Below are 15,066 nucleotides of genomic sequence, written 5' to 3'. Positions count from 1 at the left end.
AAACGGAAAAAATAATAGCAACCACTGATTGGTAATTTCAAAAACATTATACTCGAATGTCAAACATTTTGGTCCAAATAGGCGATGGTCAAACGTTTCGAATACGGCAGTAATAGGCAATTTGAGCATTGCATGAACGTTTTCTTTAAATGACGTGGACGGGAACAGTGCTTCAGGGGCTAAAATGTTCTTAAAATAATTCAATTTAATTTCCAATCTGTTTGCCGTTTTCGCAATCAAGGCTACACACATGTGCCGATATTAAACATTACCCTCTAGATGCATGAACGCAGCATGGTCAAGGTTTTGCGCCAAATACGGTGGCCAGTCAAAATGTCGGTTATATTCTAATTCCTTTAGCAGATATTCAGTAAAATATTCTTGGTTATGAAGAGAGCTTGCTCGCTGCGCTCGCTCGGTCGGTCCCTTCTTAATTAATAAGAATTTAAGCAATACCTCATATACCTTTTTCGCAGAGTTTTTAATACTCAGCTTGGTTGAGCTACCCCAGTCTCTGGCATGTTAGATTAGCATGTACTAATTTTGCGATAAATGTTTGCACAGAACAATGAAATTTTACAAATACATTTAAAAATAATACCACAGGAAATAAATCACGTCTATGATATGTATTCGATGACGATTGTCCAGCATTACCGTGATTGGTTCGACTTGCTCATTAATAAACCTTCTTGTTTCGTCTTGTTTGATTGAACCTACTTATTGTGTATATTCTCTGTCTTCTGTGGCAACACCAACATAGTTCGTAAACTAGATAAGAATGCCGTATAACAAACTGAAATTTGATATTTACCTTAATTTTTTCACTGCGAGTAGACAAAACAATCTCACCGTTAAGTTATTCTGCCTTTGGAATAAATAAGCTGTAGCTGCCTGCCCGGGAAAGACGCGTTTATGTTCTTAAAAAATAGGAGACGGTTAAATCGTATGGTTTTTACTTTTTTTAAAAGAGCACTCCTTTTACTCATATAGAATATGTTGATTAAAATCTTTGGTAATGATTCCAAAGAAAAATAATACTACAGCAAGAAAAGTCATTGAGTACAACTCAATGTCTTTAAGCAATTACTCAAATACGGTTTTAGTTCTAGAAAAGTTTCTTTGGAACATGGACAAAAGGTCTTTGTCAACATATTTTATGAAAAAAGTAAGCTTTTAAAAGAGTAAAAAACACATAATTTTAAATAACTTTTAATGATATGCTTAAAGGAGTTGAGATTGGTATTATTATTTTACTTAAGTATTGTTGTGATTTTAGGGCTGGGTATCAAATTTAAAGCTGTAAACCCCGCTTACAGAAACCTCGTGTTGCCCAAATCACGCCTATTTAAAAAATGCCTCCTTCACCTATGGGGTCTTTACAGGTTAATTGGACAACATTAGAGTTTGGGTGGGACTATGTTTTAAATTTCCAAAATTATCATCAGATTATTTAAATGTGATTTTGAATTGTATTTTCTTCCATTTTTCCTTTAGCATTTCGAGATAGTTAAGTTGTGATGCAATCGTAATGCGGTAGACATTTCTAGAGGTCGAACAGAAAAGCCACAAACTGACCTGCATGTTCAAACTATCGATTTGTTCAAAATTTTATGAAATAATGTACTTAGTACTCTGGACTCATGTAACACCATGAGGGGAAAAAATCTGGCTTGGGGACCAGAATACGTCAAAGTCCACCATGTCCACAACGGCTACGCTGCCAAAGCATTTAAGTCCCGTTTGGATATTACTTGTAATAATATATATCATGATTAAATAACATTAAATTCTCATCAAATGTGCAGAAAATGGAATAAATACTCTTATGATACATAAAAATTGAATAAATAACACTTTTACAATAAACATTTGCAAGCATGATAATTGATATGTTGTTCATTATTATAAATCAAACATCCCACAGTGTAGACTGTTCATACACAGGCATTTGATAATAGCCAGTTGAGTTTTATGGGAAGTGGACAACTGAACCAAAATGTCAGGTACATGTCTAATGCCTGTGACTTCAGGTAAAAAAAGAGTAAATTTAACTTTGTTTAAAGACAACTGTGTTAAACTTCACTGCTAAGATTCCTGATCTGATTGTGGATGTCTCCTGTTGAACATAATTTTATCTACCAAACCGAAAGATGTACTCCTTGAACACTATTCTAAGGCAAAAAAGGGTATTAGAATCCCTGAAATACGGAAAGCTTCGGGGGGCTTCGCCTCCCTTATCCCCCCGCCAGGGCTTTGCCCTGGACCCATCGGGGGCCTTGAGCGGCCCCCTGAACCCCACGCAGACATTTTCAGGATTGGCAACTTGGCTCTGTTATCATCCCTGGTACTACTCGACTCTAATAAAACAATACAATATAGTTTTCAACAAAATGCAAATCAACCGTTTTAAGTGTCATGATTAATTGCTGAGGGAATTACAATAAGATAAAAAAAGTCTGATTCGAAAATTTATCATAATTGAGATCGAAAACCAATTAAATTTTGTATGACTTTTCCCTTGAAAAATTATCCGTTCCCATTTACAAATCTGATTGACAAAGGCAATGATTAACGAACATGTATTCTTCTGATGTTTGTCGGCAGCGAAACGTTCACATTCACAACATTGCGCAATACATATTTGAATATTTTATTTATGATTTAAGGGACTTATAGAGAATTATAATTTCATGCTGTTTTATCTGGGATCAACTTGTTTAATCACTTATTTAATGCAGACAATATTCAGGACATTATTCATTTGCAATGCAATATCATGGTTTCACATTTTATATTGATTGTCTGTACTATATCTACACCAAGGCAACGGCCTACACTCAAACGTGATAATACCATCATACGCGCATTGCAATTCGTGCATTGTGTATGAGAGGGAAGGAACCGTTATTGGAAGGAGGAGATAAAAAGAACTACCAATCGAAGTGGGAAGAGAGGGGGGGGGCAACCACCATGGGGAGGGGGGAAGGGAAGGAATCACAATGACAAGGGACGAGAGAAGGAACCTCCTCTGGAAGTAGAAGAGGAAAGCAACCACGGTGAGCAGGGTGAAGGGGAACCACCATTAGAAGAAGGAGAAGGCAGTGACAACCATGGGAGGGGACAGATGAAAGGAACCGCGATTAGAAGGGGGGAGAAGGAAGGGACCACCATGGGAAGGGGGAGCTGAAAGGAACCACCGTGGGAAGGGAGAAGGGAAGGAATCACAATGAAAAGGGGGCGGGAGAAGGAACCACCTTAAGAAGTGGAAGAGGAAAGCAACGACGATGGGCAGGGATAGAGGGAATGAACCATTATTAGAAGGGGTGTGTGAGGGAGGAACAACCATGGGAGAGGACAGATGAAAGGAACTGCGATAAGAAGGGGGAGAAGGAAGGAACAACCATGAAAAGATGGAAGGAACCACCATGGTAGGGGGGAGGGAAGGAACCACCATGGTAGAGGAAGGGAAGGAACCACCGATTAGAAGGGGATGAGGGACTGAATCACCAATTTGACGAATAAGATGGATGGAACCACCATTGGAAGTGGGAGCGGGAAAACCCACCAAATGGAAATTGGAGACGGAGAAACAACCAATGCAATGACGAATGAAAAGAAACCACCATGTAATTTGGGATCGGGAAGGAACCACCAATTGGAAGGGGAACAGGGCATGAACCCCCAATGGAAGAGGGAGGAACCACCAATTGGAAGAGGAAGTTCGAAAGAACCACCAGTTCGAAGGGGAAGGGGGAAGGAACCACCAACGTGATGGGGAATATGGAATGAACCACCAATATGAAGGGGAAGAGGAAGAGGTGAAAAACTACCACTTTGAAGGGGAAGGAGAGAGGAACAACCAACTGAACGGGGAAGATGGAATGAACCACCAGTATGAAGGGGAAGAGGGGAGAAACCACCAATTGGAAGGGAGAGGAAAGAGGAACCAGCAATAAGAAGAGGAAGAGGGAAGGAAACACCATTGGAGGGGTGGGGCTGGATGGAACCATCAATAGGAAGGGAGTAGGAAAGTAAACACTATAGAATGGGCAAGAGGGATTGAACAACCACGTGAAGGGGGAGAAGGAAAGAAAAAAAAAACTAATGGGACTGAAGGAAGAAGAATGAACCACTATTAGAAGGGGCGAGATCGAATGAACCACCATTGAAAGGAGAAGAGGATGGAACCACCATCGTTCTGCAGAATAAATTTCCTTTTTTAAATCTTATGAAATAGTTTGTTTAGTCCGTTTCTAGGTAGCTTACTCTCATTTAGCATACTATTGGGTGAGAAAGAATTTATATCAGCATTTGTTATATGCTCATTTTCTGTTTAATTATATTTAATATCAATCGCCTGTAAAATCAAGATGACTGCCACCGTTTGCCTCTAAGAAGTTGGTTAATGAACTACTTTATGCAAACGTTTTTGCTATAATGAAACAAAAGAGAAATAAACATGTGTCTTGCTGGATTGCTGAAAATTAGGCTATTACATTTTTCCAATTAAAATGTTTACAAATATGCGGAGTGATATACTTTATGCCTACTCGAAAAAAATTAGGGATGCAAACGAACGGCAAAATTGATATTCGAATATTCGGTAATTCTTTCGATCGAATATTCGAATATCAAAATGAACGTTTAAGAATTATAGTAAACTATTATTTATTAACGTAACAGCAGGGGCCCTGTGACCATTCTTTGTCGTATCCAGTACACGCGACGGACACTTATTGTTCCACAAATTATCCTTTGAATTTCCTCCATTTTCAGAATATATCCCAAGAAAAAGCGATATATTTTAAACAAAAAGCGAATAGTATCAATTCCACTGCGTTAATATTTGTAAACAATGCAAAATAAGTTCGGGAAATTTCGTATTTTCCCGGTTAAATGACGATATGCGCCAACCTGGGATTTGCAGCCTCGTTCTGGGATAGATGTTTACGAAATATATTTATAGAAAACGACACCATGGCCAAACGTCGATTTTGACTTATGTATTGTATAACAATACAGGACAAATATCCTTAAACGGGGACTGTTTATATTTCCAACGATATATAGGATATGACGCGTGTATAGTGTCATCAAATTCACACCTCTGGCAATAGGGGCAAATCGTTGTAAAAACACGACAGACGAAGAACACAGTTGTAGGCAAAAAGTTTATAAATTTATTAATTCAACAGAATATTCGAATAACGATTTTGACATTCGAATACATGTACCAAACGTTCGATCGAATATTCGAATATTCGTTTGCATCCCTAAATTAATTTTTATACAGGATCTGCCACGAGTCGCCATATAGTACTCTCCTTTTTCGACGAGTTCAATAAATTATTAGTCTTTTTGTGTATTATATAACGACTTGTGACAGGTCCTTTGTATTTGCGTTGAAGAATAGCATATTTAAACAACTGTTTCAGGCCTGAACAAACTTTCAACAATGCGTTTCAAAATGATACCTGTAGACATTAATCTGAATTCACATGAAAACAATATATTGATATTGCATTTAAAGCGCGAACAATGCGTGTTTGCAATTCATAATTAGATTAATAATTAATATCACCAAAGATACTGAAACAAGCGAACCTATTTCAGTTGCGCAGTTAAAGGCAATGGCATAGCTTCTCATTCGATCCCTCTTTTCGTTTCTTTTTGAAAATTGACCGAAACTTCGTGTTTTGTCGTTGACTTTGCGTTACTTATGTCCGAATTCAAAGGAAAAATGGAGGATCATTTTGAATTTGGCGGAATTGCAAACAGACGGAGAGGGCTGCAATTATTGGCGATATTTATTTCATTTAGTTCAACCATAGCGACAACTGGTTTTCGAACATCGGAACTGCAGTTCAGTACGAAATATAACGTAACCGTACCGACAGCGTTCTTTACCCAGATCAGCCTGGAAAAGTGTTGGGAAGAGTGTACAGCAAGGGTGGCCTGTCGGGCCTTTAACTATTACAATCTTTACAAACTCTGTGAGCTGGACATTCTTGGGAATTTGACTGATGTATCTACCAGTGAACCATTTGAAGAAAACGGCGTTGTATATTGGGCAAAACAGGAACTTTTGGTAAGTCCCTTTGGATTACAAGAAAGTTAATTACTACTGTGCATCAGGTATAAAATTTTCATTTATGTCGATTGATATGCTGGTATCATATTCGTTCTTTATTAACACACCAACATGCCGACTGGCGGCGTGAAGTTAGCAACTAAACAGACTAGAGGCGTGAAGTTAGCAACTAAACAGACTGGCGGCGTGAAGTTAGCAACTAAACAGACTGGCGGCGTGAAGTTAGCAACTAAACAGACTAACGGCGTGACGTTAGCAACTAAACAGACTGGCGGCGTGAAGCTAGCAACTAAACAAACTAACGGCATGAAGCTAGCAACTAAACAGACTGGCGGCGTGACGTAAGCAACTAAACAGACTGGCGGCGTGACGTTAGCAACTAAACAGACTGGCGGCGTGAAGTTAGCAACTAAACAAACTAACGGCGTGAAGCTAGCAACTAAACAGACTGGCGGCGTGAAGCTAGCAACTAAACAGACTGGCGGCGTGAAGTTGGAAATTAAACAAACTAACGGCGTGAAGTTAGCAACTAAACAGACTGGCGGCGTGAAGTTGGAAATTAAACAAACTAACGGCGTGAAGTTAGCAACTAAACAGACTGGCGGCGTGACGTTAGCAACTAAACAGACTGGCGGCGTGAAGCTAGCAACTAAACAAACTAACGGCATGAAGCTAGCAACTAAACAGACTGGCGGCGTGAAGTTAGCAACTAAACAGACTGGCGGCGTGACGTTAGCAACTAAACAGACTGGCAGCGTGAAGTTAGCAACTAAACAAACTAACGGCGTGAAGCTAGCAACTAAACAGACTGGCGGCGTGAAGTTGGAAATTAAACAAACTAACGGCGTGAAGTTTGCAACTAAACAGACTGGCGGCGTGAAGTTGGCAACTCAACAGACTGACGGCGTGACGTTAGCAACTAAACAGACTGGCGGCGTGAAGTTAGCAACTAAACAGACTGGCGGCGTGAAGTTGGCAATTAAACAAACTAACGGCGTGAAGTTTGCAACTAAACAGACTGGCGGCATGAAGTTGGCAACTCAACAGACTGACGGCGTGACGTTATCAGCTAAACAGACTGGCGGCGTGAAGTTTGCAACTAAAGAGACTGGCGGCGTGAAGTTGGCAATTAAACAAACTAACGGCGTGAAGTTTGCAACTAAACAGACTGGCGGCGTGAAGTTGGCAACTCAACAGACTGGCGGCGTGAAGTTGGCAACTCAACGGACTGGCGGCGTGAAGTTGGCAATTAAACAAACTTACGGCGTGAAGTTTGCAACTAAACAGACTGACGGCGTGAAGTTGGCAACTCAACAGACTGACGGCGTGACGTTAGCAACTAGACAGACTGGCGGCGTGAAGTTAGCAACTAAACAGACTGGCGGCGTGAAGTTAGCAACTAAACAGACTGGCGGCGTGAAATTAGCAACTAAACAGACTGGCGGCGTGAAGTTAGCAACTAAACAGACTGGCGGCGTGACGTTAGCAACTAAACAGACTGGCGGCGTGAAGCTAGCAACTAAACAAACTAACGGCATGAAGCTAGCAACTAAACAGACTGGCGGCGTGACGTTAGCAACTAAACAGACTGGCGGCGTGAAGTTAGCAACTAAACAAACTAACGGCGTGAAGCTAGCAACTAAACAGACTGGCGGCGTGAAGTTGGAAATTAAACAAACTAACGGCGTGAAGTTTGCAACTAAACAGACTGGCGGCGTGAAGTTGGCAACTCAACAGACTGACGGCGTGACGTTAGCAACTAAACAGACTGGCGGCGTGAAGTTAGCAACTAAACAGACTGGCGGCGTGAAGTTGGCAATTAAACAAACTAACGGCGTGAAGTTTGCAACTAAACAGACTGGCGGCATGAAGTTGGCAACTCAACAGACTGACGGCGTGACGTTATCAGCAAAACAGACTGGCGGCGTGAAGTTTGCAACTAAACAGACTGGCGGCGTGAAGTTGGCAATTAAACAAACTAACGGCGTGAAGTTTGCAACTAAACAGACTGGCGGCGTGAAGTTGGCAACTCAACAGACTGGCGGCGTGAAGTTGGCAACTCAACGGACTGGCGGCGTGAAGTTGGCAATTAAACAAACTAACGGCGTGAAGTTTGCAACTAAACAGACTGACGGCGTGAAGTTGGCAACTCAACAGACTGACGGCGTGACGTTAGCAACTAGACAGACTGGCGGCGTGAAGTTAGCAACTAAACAGACTGGCGGCGTGAAGTTAGCAACTAAACAGACTGGCGGCGTGAAATTAGCAACTAAACAGACTGGCGGCGTGAAGTTAGCAACTAAACAGACTGGCGGCGTGAAGCTAGCAACTAAAATAACTGGCGGCGTGAAGTTGGCAATTAAACAAACTAACGGCGTGAAGTTTGCAACTAAACAGACTAACGGCGTGAAGTTTGCAACTAAACAGACTGGCGGCGTGAAGTTGGCAACTCAACGGACTGGCGGCGTGAAGTTTGCAACTAAACAGACTAACGGCGTGAAGTTTGCAACTAAACAGACTGGCGGCGTGAAATTAGCAACTAAACAGACTGGCGGCGTGAAGTTAGCAACTAAACAGACTGGCGGCGTGAAGCTAGCAACTAAACAGACTGGCGGCGTGAAGTTGGCAATTAAACAAACTAACGGCGTGAAGTTTGCAACTAAACAGACTAACGGCGTGAAGTTTGCAACTAAACAGACTGGCGGCGTGAAGTTGGCAACTCAACGGACTGGCGGCGTGAAGTTTGCAACTAAACAGACTAACGGCGTGAAGTTTGCAACTAAACAGACTGGCGGCGTGACGTTAGCAACTAAACAGACTGGCGGCGTGAAGTTTGCAACTAAACAGACTGGCGGCGTGACGTTAGCAACTAAACAGACTGGCGGCGTGAAGTTGGCAATTAAACAAACTAACGGCGTGAAGTTTGCAACTAAACAGACTGGCGGCGTGAAGTTGGCAACTCAACGGACTGGCGGCGTGAAGTTTGCAACTAAACAGACTGGCGGCGTGACGTTAGCAACTAAACAGACTGGCGGCGTGAAGTTGGCAATTAAACAAACTAACGGCGTGAAGTTTGCAACTAAACAGACTGGCGGCGTGAAGTTGGCAACTCAACGGACTGGCGGCGTGAAGTTTGCAACTAAACAGACTAACGGCGTGAAGTTTGCAACTAAACAGACTGGCGGCGTGAAGTTTGCAACTAAACAGACTAACGGCGTGAAGTTTGCAACTAAACAGACTGGCGGCGTGAAGTTGGCAACTAAACAGACTAACGGCGTGAAGTTTGCAACTAAACAGACTGACGGCGTGACGTTAGCAACTAGACAGACTGGCGGCGTGAAGCTAGCAACTAAACAGACTGGCGGCGTGAAGTTAGCAACTAAACAGACTGGCGGCGTGAAATTAGCAACTAAACAGACTGGCGGCGTGAAGTTAGCAACTAAACAGACTGGCGGCGTGAAGCTAGCAACTAAACAGACTGGCGGCGTGAAGTTGGCAATTAAACAAACTAACGGCGTGAAGTTTGCAACTAAACAGACTAACGGCGTGAAGTTTGCAACTAAACAGACTGGCGGCGTGAAGTTGGCAACTCAACGGACTGGCGGCGTGAAGTTTGCAACTAAACAGACTAACGGCGTGAAGTTTGCAACTAAACAGACTGGCGGCGTGACGTTAGCAACTAAACAGACTGGCGGCGTGAAGTTTGCAACTAAACAGACTGGCGGCGTGAAGTTAGCAACTAAACAGACTGGCGGCGTGAAGTTGGCAATTAAACAAACTAACGGCGTGAAGTTTGCAACTAAACAGACTAACGGCGTGAAGTTTGCAACTAAACAGACTGGCGGCGTGAAGTTGGCAACTCAACGGACTGGCGGCGTGAAGTTTGCAACTAAACAGACTAACGGCGTGAAGTTTGCAACTAAACAGACTGGCGGCGTGAAGTTTGCAACTAAACAGACTAACGGCGTGAAGTTTGCAACTAAACAGACTGGCGGCGTGAAGTTGGCAACTAAACAGACTAACGGCGTGAAGTTTGCAACTAAACAGACTGGCGGCGTGACGTTAGCAACTAAACAGACTGGCGGCGGGAAGTTAGCAACTAAACAGACTGGCAGCGTGACGTTAGCAACTAAACAGACTAACTGCGTGAAGTTTGCAACTAAACAGACTGGCGGCGTGAAGTTGGCAACTCAACAGACTGACGGCGTGACGTTAGCAACTAGACAGACTGGCGGCGTGAAGCTAGCAACTAAACAGACTGGCGGCGTGAAGCTAGCAACTAAATCGACTGGCGGTGTGACGTTAGCAATTAAACAGACTGGCGGCGTGACGTTAGCAACTAAACAGACTGGCGGCGTGAGGTAAGCAATTTAACAGACTAACGGCGTGAAGTTAGCACCTAAACAGACTGATGGCGTGAAGTTAGCAGCGAAACAGACTGGAGGCGTGAAGCTAGCAACTAAACCGACTGGCGGCGTAAAATAAGCAACTTAACAGACTGGCGGCGTCAATTTAAAAGAAATTAAAATGAAACATTCTTTTTCTGATGTCTACTTGCATCTTGACAGCTTGCTAAGTTGCAAAGTTCCGTTCTCTCAAATAATAGCGTGCCCTACAAACCAAAAAGAAAATATACTATAGTTGCTGTCTTACTACGTTAGAAACGAAATGCGTTTCTTAAAACTTTTGTGTTGGGCAGCCGAGCGGTCATTAGGTCAGTTCACCACTTTTCAGCAAACGCCATTATGGCAAAACTATGCTTGTATAAGTACAAACCAAACTTCAAACATACCATAATGAATAAAGAAGTGAGAAAATTTAAGGAATCAATTATTCATTCACTTCTGATTAAAATGGAATGTATTAAGTTTGCTATAACACTTGAGACAATGGAGGCTATTTTGGAACAGAAGTGTACAGAACAATGGTTCTTAAAGGAACTAGACAACCGATGATACAATTGCAAGAAAAAAGAAAAGTAAATTCTCAAAAACTTACATTAAATTGATATCGTTGTGTACAATGCTTTGTATCTTACTGAAGTTTCACATCGCTCACGACACATGTATCTTTCATAGTTGCTGCGTATTTTTCCAATTCTAAACTTACTGACGGACATACAACCAGGCTGATGACTATAGCTCACCTGTTTGCGGGGCCCAACTAACACATTGGTATTATCAGTAATATTCGTATTGCAGCACAGTACTTTAGTAAATGTTAGGATGGGTTAGCTTTAAACTAAAAACGTATTTTTACAAAAGTGTCCACATATATTTATTTTTATTCAGGCCACCATACCCTGTGGATCAAAAACGTGCAGTTTGGGACAGAGATGCGACAAGGATACAGGAGCATGCGAAATAAAAGGTGTGAATTAGTATTGAATGGTGTTCCTGGTGTGTGATGCCAAATGGGTGTTTTGTATACAGTGTATACTTCTTCCCATACATTAGGCAATGTTTCCACAATATATATTTACGTTTGTTATTGCTACACTTTTTTGACCACTAACTTTGATCCACATTTCTCTTCAATTTAACATCTTTTGATACAATATAATTGATATAGAATCGTTCGATCTAACTGTATAGTTTAATCTAAGTTATACATGTGTTCGTTGCAACATAAGTGTGCCCAATTATATAATGACTTTGCGAAGTAATTTACCATCAATCTCTTCATATACACTTCTGTTCCTGTCGCTGCCTTGGAATAAATTTGCTAATTTTGTTCTACATTTCTAGTGTATGGTGTGCAGTTTATTGTTCAAATAAGCAGGAAAATGGTGTTTAAAGTATGAGTTTGAAATTGTATGGAAAACAAACGCCAACACCTGTCCGTTTTTTTCACAATCGTAACAACTCGGCCATCTCCGGCAAGCTTCGAGATATACAGTACTGTAGGATATTGGCCAAGGTGTTCCGATTGATTATTTTCAGTGGAAAAACGATGCATAACCAAATAATTTTAAAACCGGAGTTATGGGCCTTGCTGTTAATGCGTGAATTGTCACTGGTAATATAACGACACCATGGTTACGACAATACCTTAAAAACATAAGAGCTAAAAGCACATTGTATGTATTTGTATGTGGACATATGTGACTTCTGTTTCTTGTTGATCGCAGTAGGTATCACTGTGTGGCCAGTACGTAGTTACTAAATGTATTTTGCTTTGCATATGTCGGTCGGTCAGTATGTTGATCGGTCGGTAGGTCGGTAGACCAAAATTTATCCAAATGATCACACAACAATGACTTCACCTCTGGTCCCAAAACATATCTTTGAGGTTGGGCGTGACCAGTAGATGTCCCCTATTGCTTTTGAGGTCATCAGATCGAAGATCAAGTGACCTGGACTGTTCAGAAGATGACCCATATATATATATATATATATATATATATATATATATATATATATATATATATATATATATATATATATATATATATATATATTGAGGTCATCAGGTCAAACATCAAGGATACAGTGACCTTGAACACGAAAAGCTTGTCCGAACGATAAATCATCAAAGCCTGCAACCATGGCATTCAAACTAGACATTAAGGTAGGACCTGGCCAGTTGATGACCCCTATTGATTTTTTTATATCCGAGTAATAACTTGACGTGCCTGCATCCATGGTCATCAAACTTAAAACGAAGGTTAGGCGTGGCCAGTAGACGACCCCAATTGATTATTAGATAATCAAGTCAGCGACCTTGAATGCGAAAAGCTTGTCCGAGTGATAACAAGACGATTCATAGATATATGGTCCTCAAATTTGACTTGGTGGTTTGGTGCGACCAGTAGATGACTCATATTGATTAGAAGTCATTGGATCAAAAGATTCATAAAAACCCTGAACACGAAAATCTTGCCCGAGTGATAACTTGACAATGTCTGCACAGAAGGTCCTCCAACATGACGTGGAGGTTGGGCGTGGTCAGAAAATGACCCATATTGATTTGTGGGTCATCAGATCGCATCAGCTAGCATTTCGGTCCATGTTTATTTTATTCAATTGTCAAATATTCATGACAACACGGCGCTCGAATGGGGCATACTGTTTGACAAACTACTTCTGTTTTTTAATTAGTTAATAATTCTCGTAAAATGATTAAAAAAATATTTAATTACATGTAATTCATAAACATAACATATACAAGTAGGATACATTGGTTAGCAATTTAAACCACTAAAATATTCAACATCTAACGACCGAATGTGCCTTTAAGAATGTGGACCGCTCAACGTTTCGGATGACATAGTCGTTCTTGGGAATGTGAACAAGATCGGCAGCTGGATTCGTCTTGGCTGTAAAGACGACTACGTCCCGTCTTTCACCAGTGTCGAATGTGACGTGGGTGGTCATTGGACAAGACATGACTTGACTTGCAAGGTATAAGATATTTGCTATATTATGCTTACTAAGTATTTACAATTCGTAATACTTGGGTAACAGTTGATAGTTTTAGTTTCGATGTAAAGATACCCACTAATATGTATCTACAATAATATATATGTAGAGTGGAAACATCGACAATTGTCCTTAAAATGAGGCATAACATCATTCTTTGTATTCGAATATAAGTGCATATTTTTGCAACAATTTTGAAAAGATTTTCAGAGTCGAATGCAAATTTTATGTGCATGGCAAGAGGGTACAAAAGGTAAGTTACCTATTAATAGTATTTGTGTAACACTAAATGGCTTAGAGATTGCATGAGAAAAACAACCTGGTCAGGACATTTAAATATCAAACCGGCCTAATGAACGTCAAATTGCATCATTTCGCCGAAAAGCATAAAAATAACCTTTATTTTAGAGATGTGAGGCTGATTGGATCCTGTTCCATACCTCATGCTACAGACTCTTCCCTGAAGAAGTCATCTATGAAGCAGCAACGAGCAAATGTGAACTGGTCGGTGCTAAACTAGTTTCAATTACCAGCTCCGATGAATATGACTTTCTACAAAGAAAGTTCTCTCCTAGAGATAGGTTTTGGATTGGAGCGAATGATAAAGAAAAGGAGGGGTTATGGAAATGGGAAACCAACGAAACGTGGTCATATGAACATTTCCTTGAAAACGAACCCAACGGGTGTACTACAGAAAACTGCCTGATCATGTGTATAACAAATCAATTAACAGGTTGGGCTGATGTCAATTGCTACCGCAATCAAACATACGTATGTAAAAAAGTGGCCTGAAATTGAACAAAATTTTGTGAATGCTGGCATACCAAAAAATGAATATCATTCAATGTTTGATTCAATATAATTATTTATAAATATCAATAAAATGACGTAATTTTCGAATACTTATACTCCTTCTTTGTAGTTATTGCAAAAACAGCTTATCGTAAGGTTTTCTTTTCATTTTTGTTTGAAATTGAAAATGGTGTGATCTGTGTTAGCGTTACCAAACTAAATGTAAATTACCTTCCCGTTCCAGTTCCTGCCTGTTCCTAATACGTTAACTTATCATACTGTACATTGTTTTGTTGACATTAATTCAGGAGATACTTATGTGTGTTTTCATTTAAGCCTTAAAATCCATTAACGATATTAACTAAATAATATTCTCGTTTCGTCATATAAATGTGCGAAAAAAATTTGGTGGTGTTTGTTTTCAATTTATATTTAAAACTATACAGTACAATAACAAAATGAAAAAAAAAATAGCAAACACCGATTTGTTATTAAAAAATAAACATGATTGTCGTTGGTCAAACAATTTAATCCGTATGAGGCGATGATCAAACGTTTCGTATACTGCTGTCAAGTCGAGCATTTCACGACATAAAGATAAATGACATGGAGGGGAAAAGTGCTTCAGGGGCTAAATTGTCGTTAAAATAATTCAGTTAAACTTCCAATCTGTGTTGCCGTCCTTTCAACCAATGCAAAATCTAGTTCCAGTTCCATAGTTTATTGCATAAAACAATACAATGTTTATAGCATGAACAT

General features: G+C 40.5%; 1 protein-coding gene across 1 annotated transcript; it reads left to right on the top strand.

The window, feature by feature from the left end:
* The first annotated feature begins 5,639 nt into the window (after positions 1–5,639).
* LOC128206935 (neurocan core protein-like) lies at positions 5,640–14,693 on the top strand. The gene is made up of 4 exons (XM_052909675.1): positions 5,640–6,091; positions 11,386–11,464; positions 13,334–13,497; positions 13,924–14,693. The coding sequence occupies exons 1-4, from the start codon at positions 5,723–5,725 to the stop codon at positions 14,305–14,307; spliced, it is 996 nt and encodes a 331-aa protein (XP_052765635.1). The 5' UTR covers positions 5,640–5,722; the 3' UTR covers positions 14,308–14,693.
* Positions 14,694–15,066: the final 373 nt, after the last annotated feature.

The sequence above is a fragment of the Mya arenaria genome, chromosome 10 (genome assembly GCF_026914265.1).
Source record: "Mya arenaria isolate MELC-2E11 chromosome 10, ASM2691426v1".
In the NCBI taxonomy this organism is placed as follows: Eukaryota; Metazoa; Mollusca; class Bivalvia; order Myida; family Myidae; genus Mya; species Mya arenaria.
Note: the sequence above shows the minus strand (reverse complement) of the source record. Positions and strands in the feature narration are given on the sequence as shown.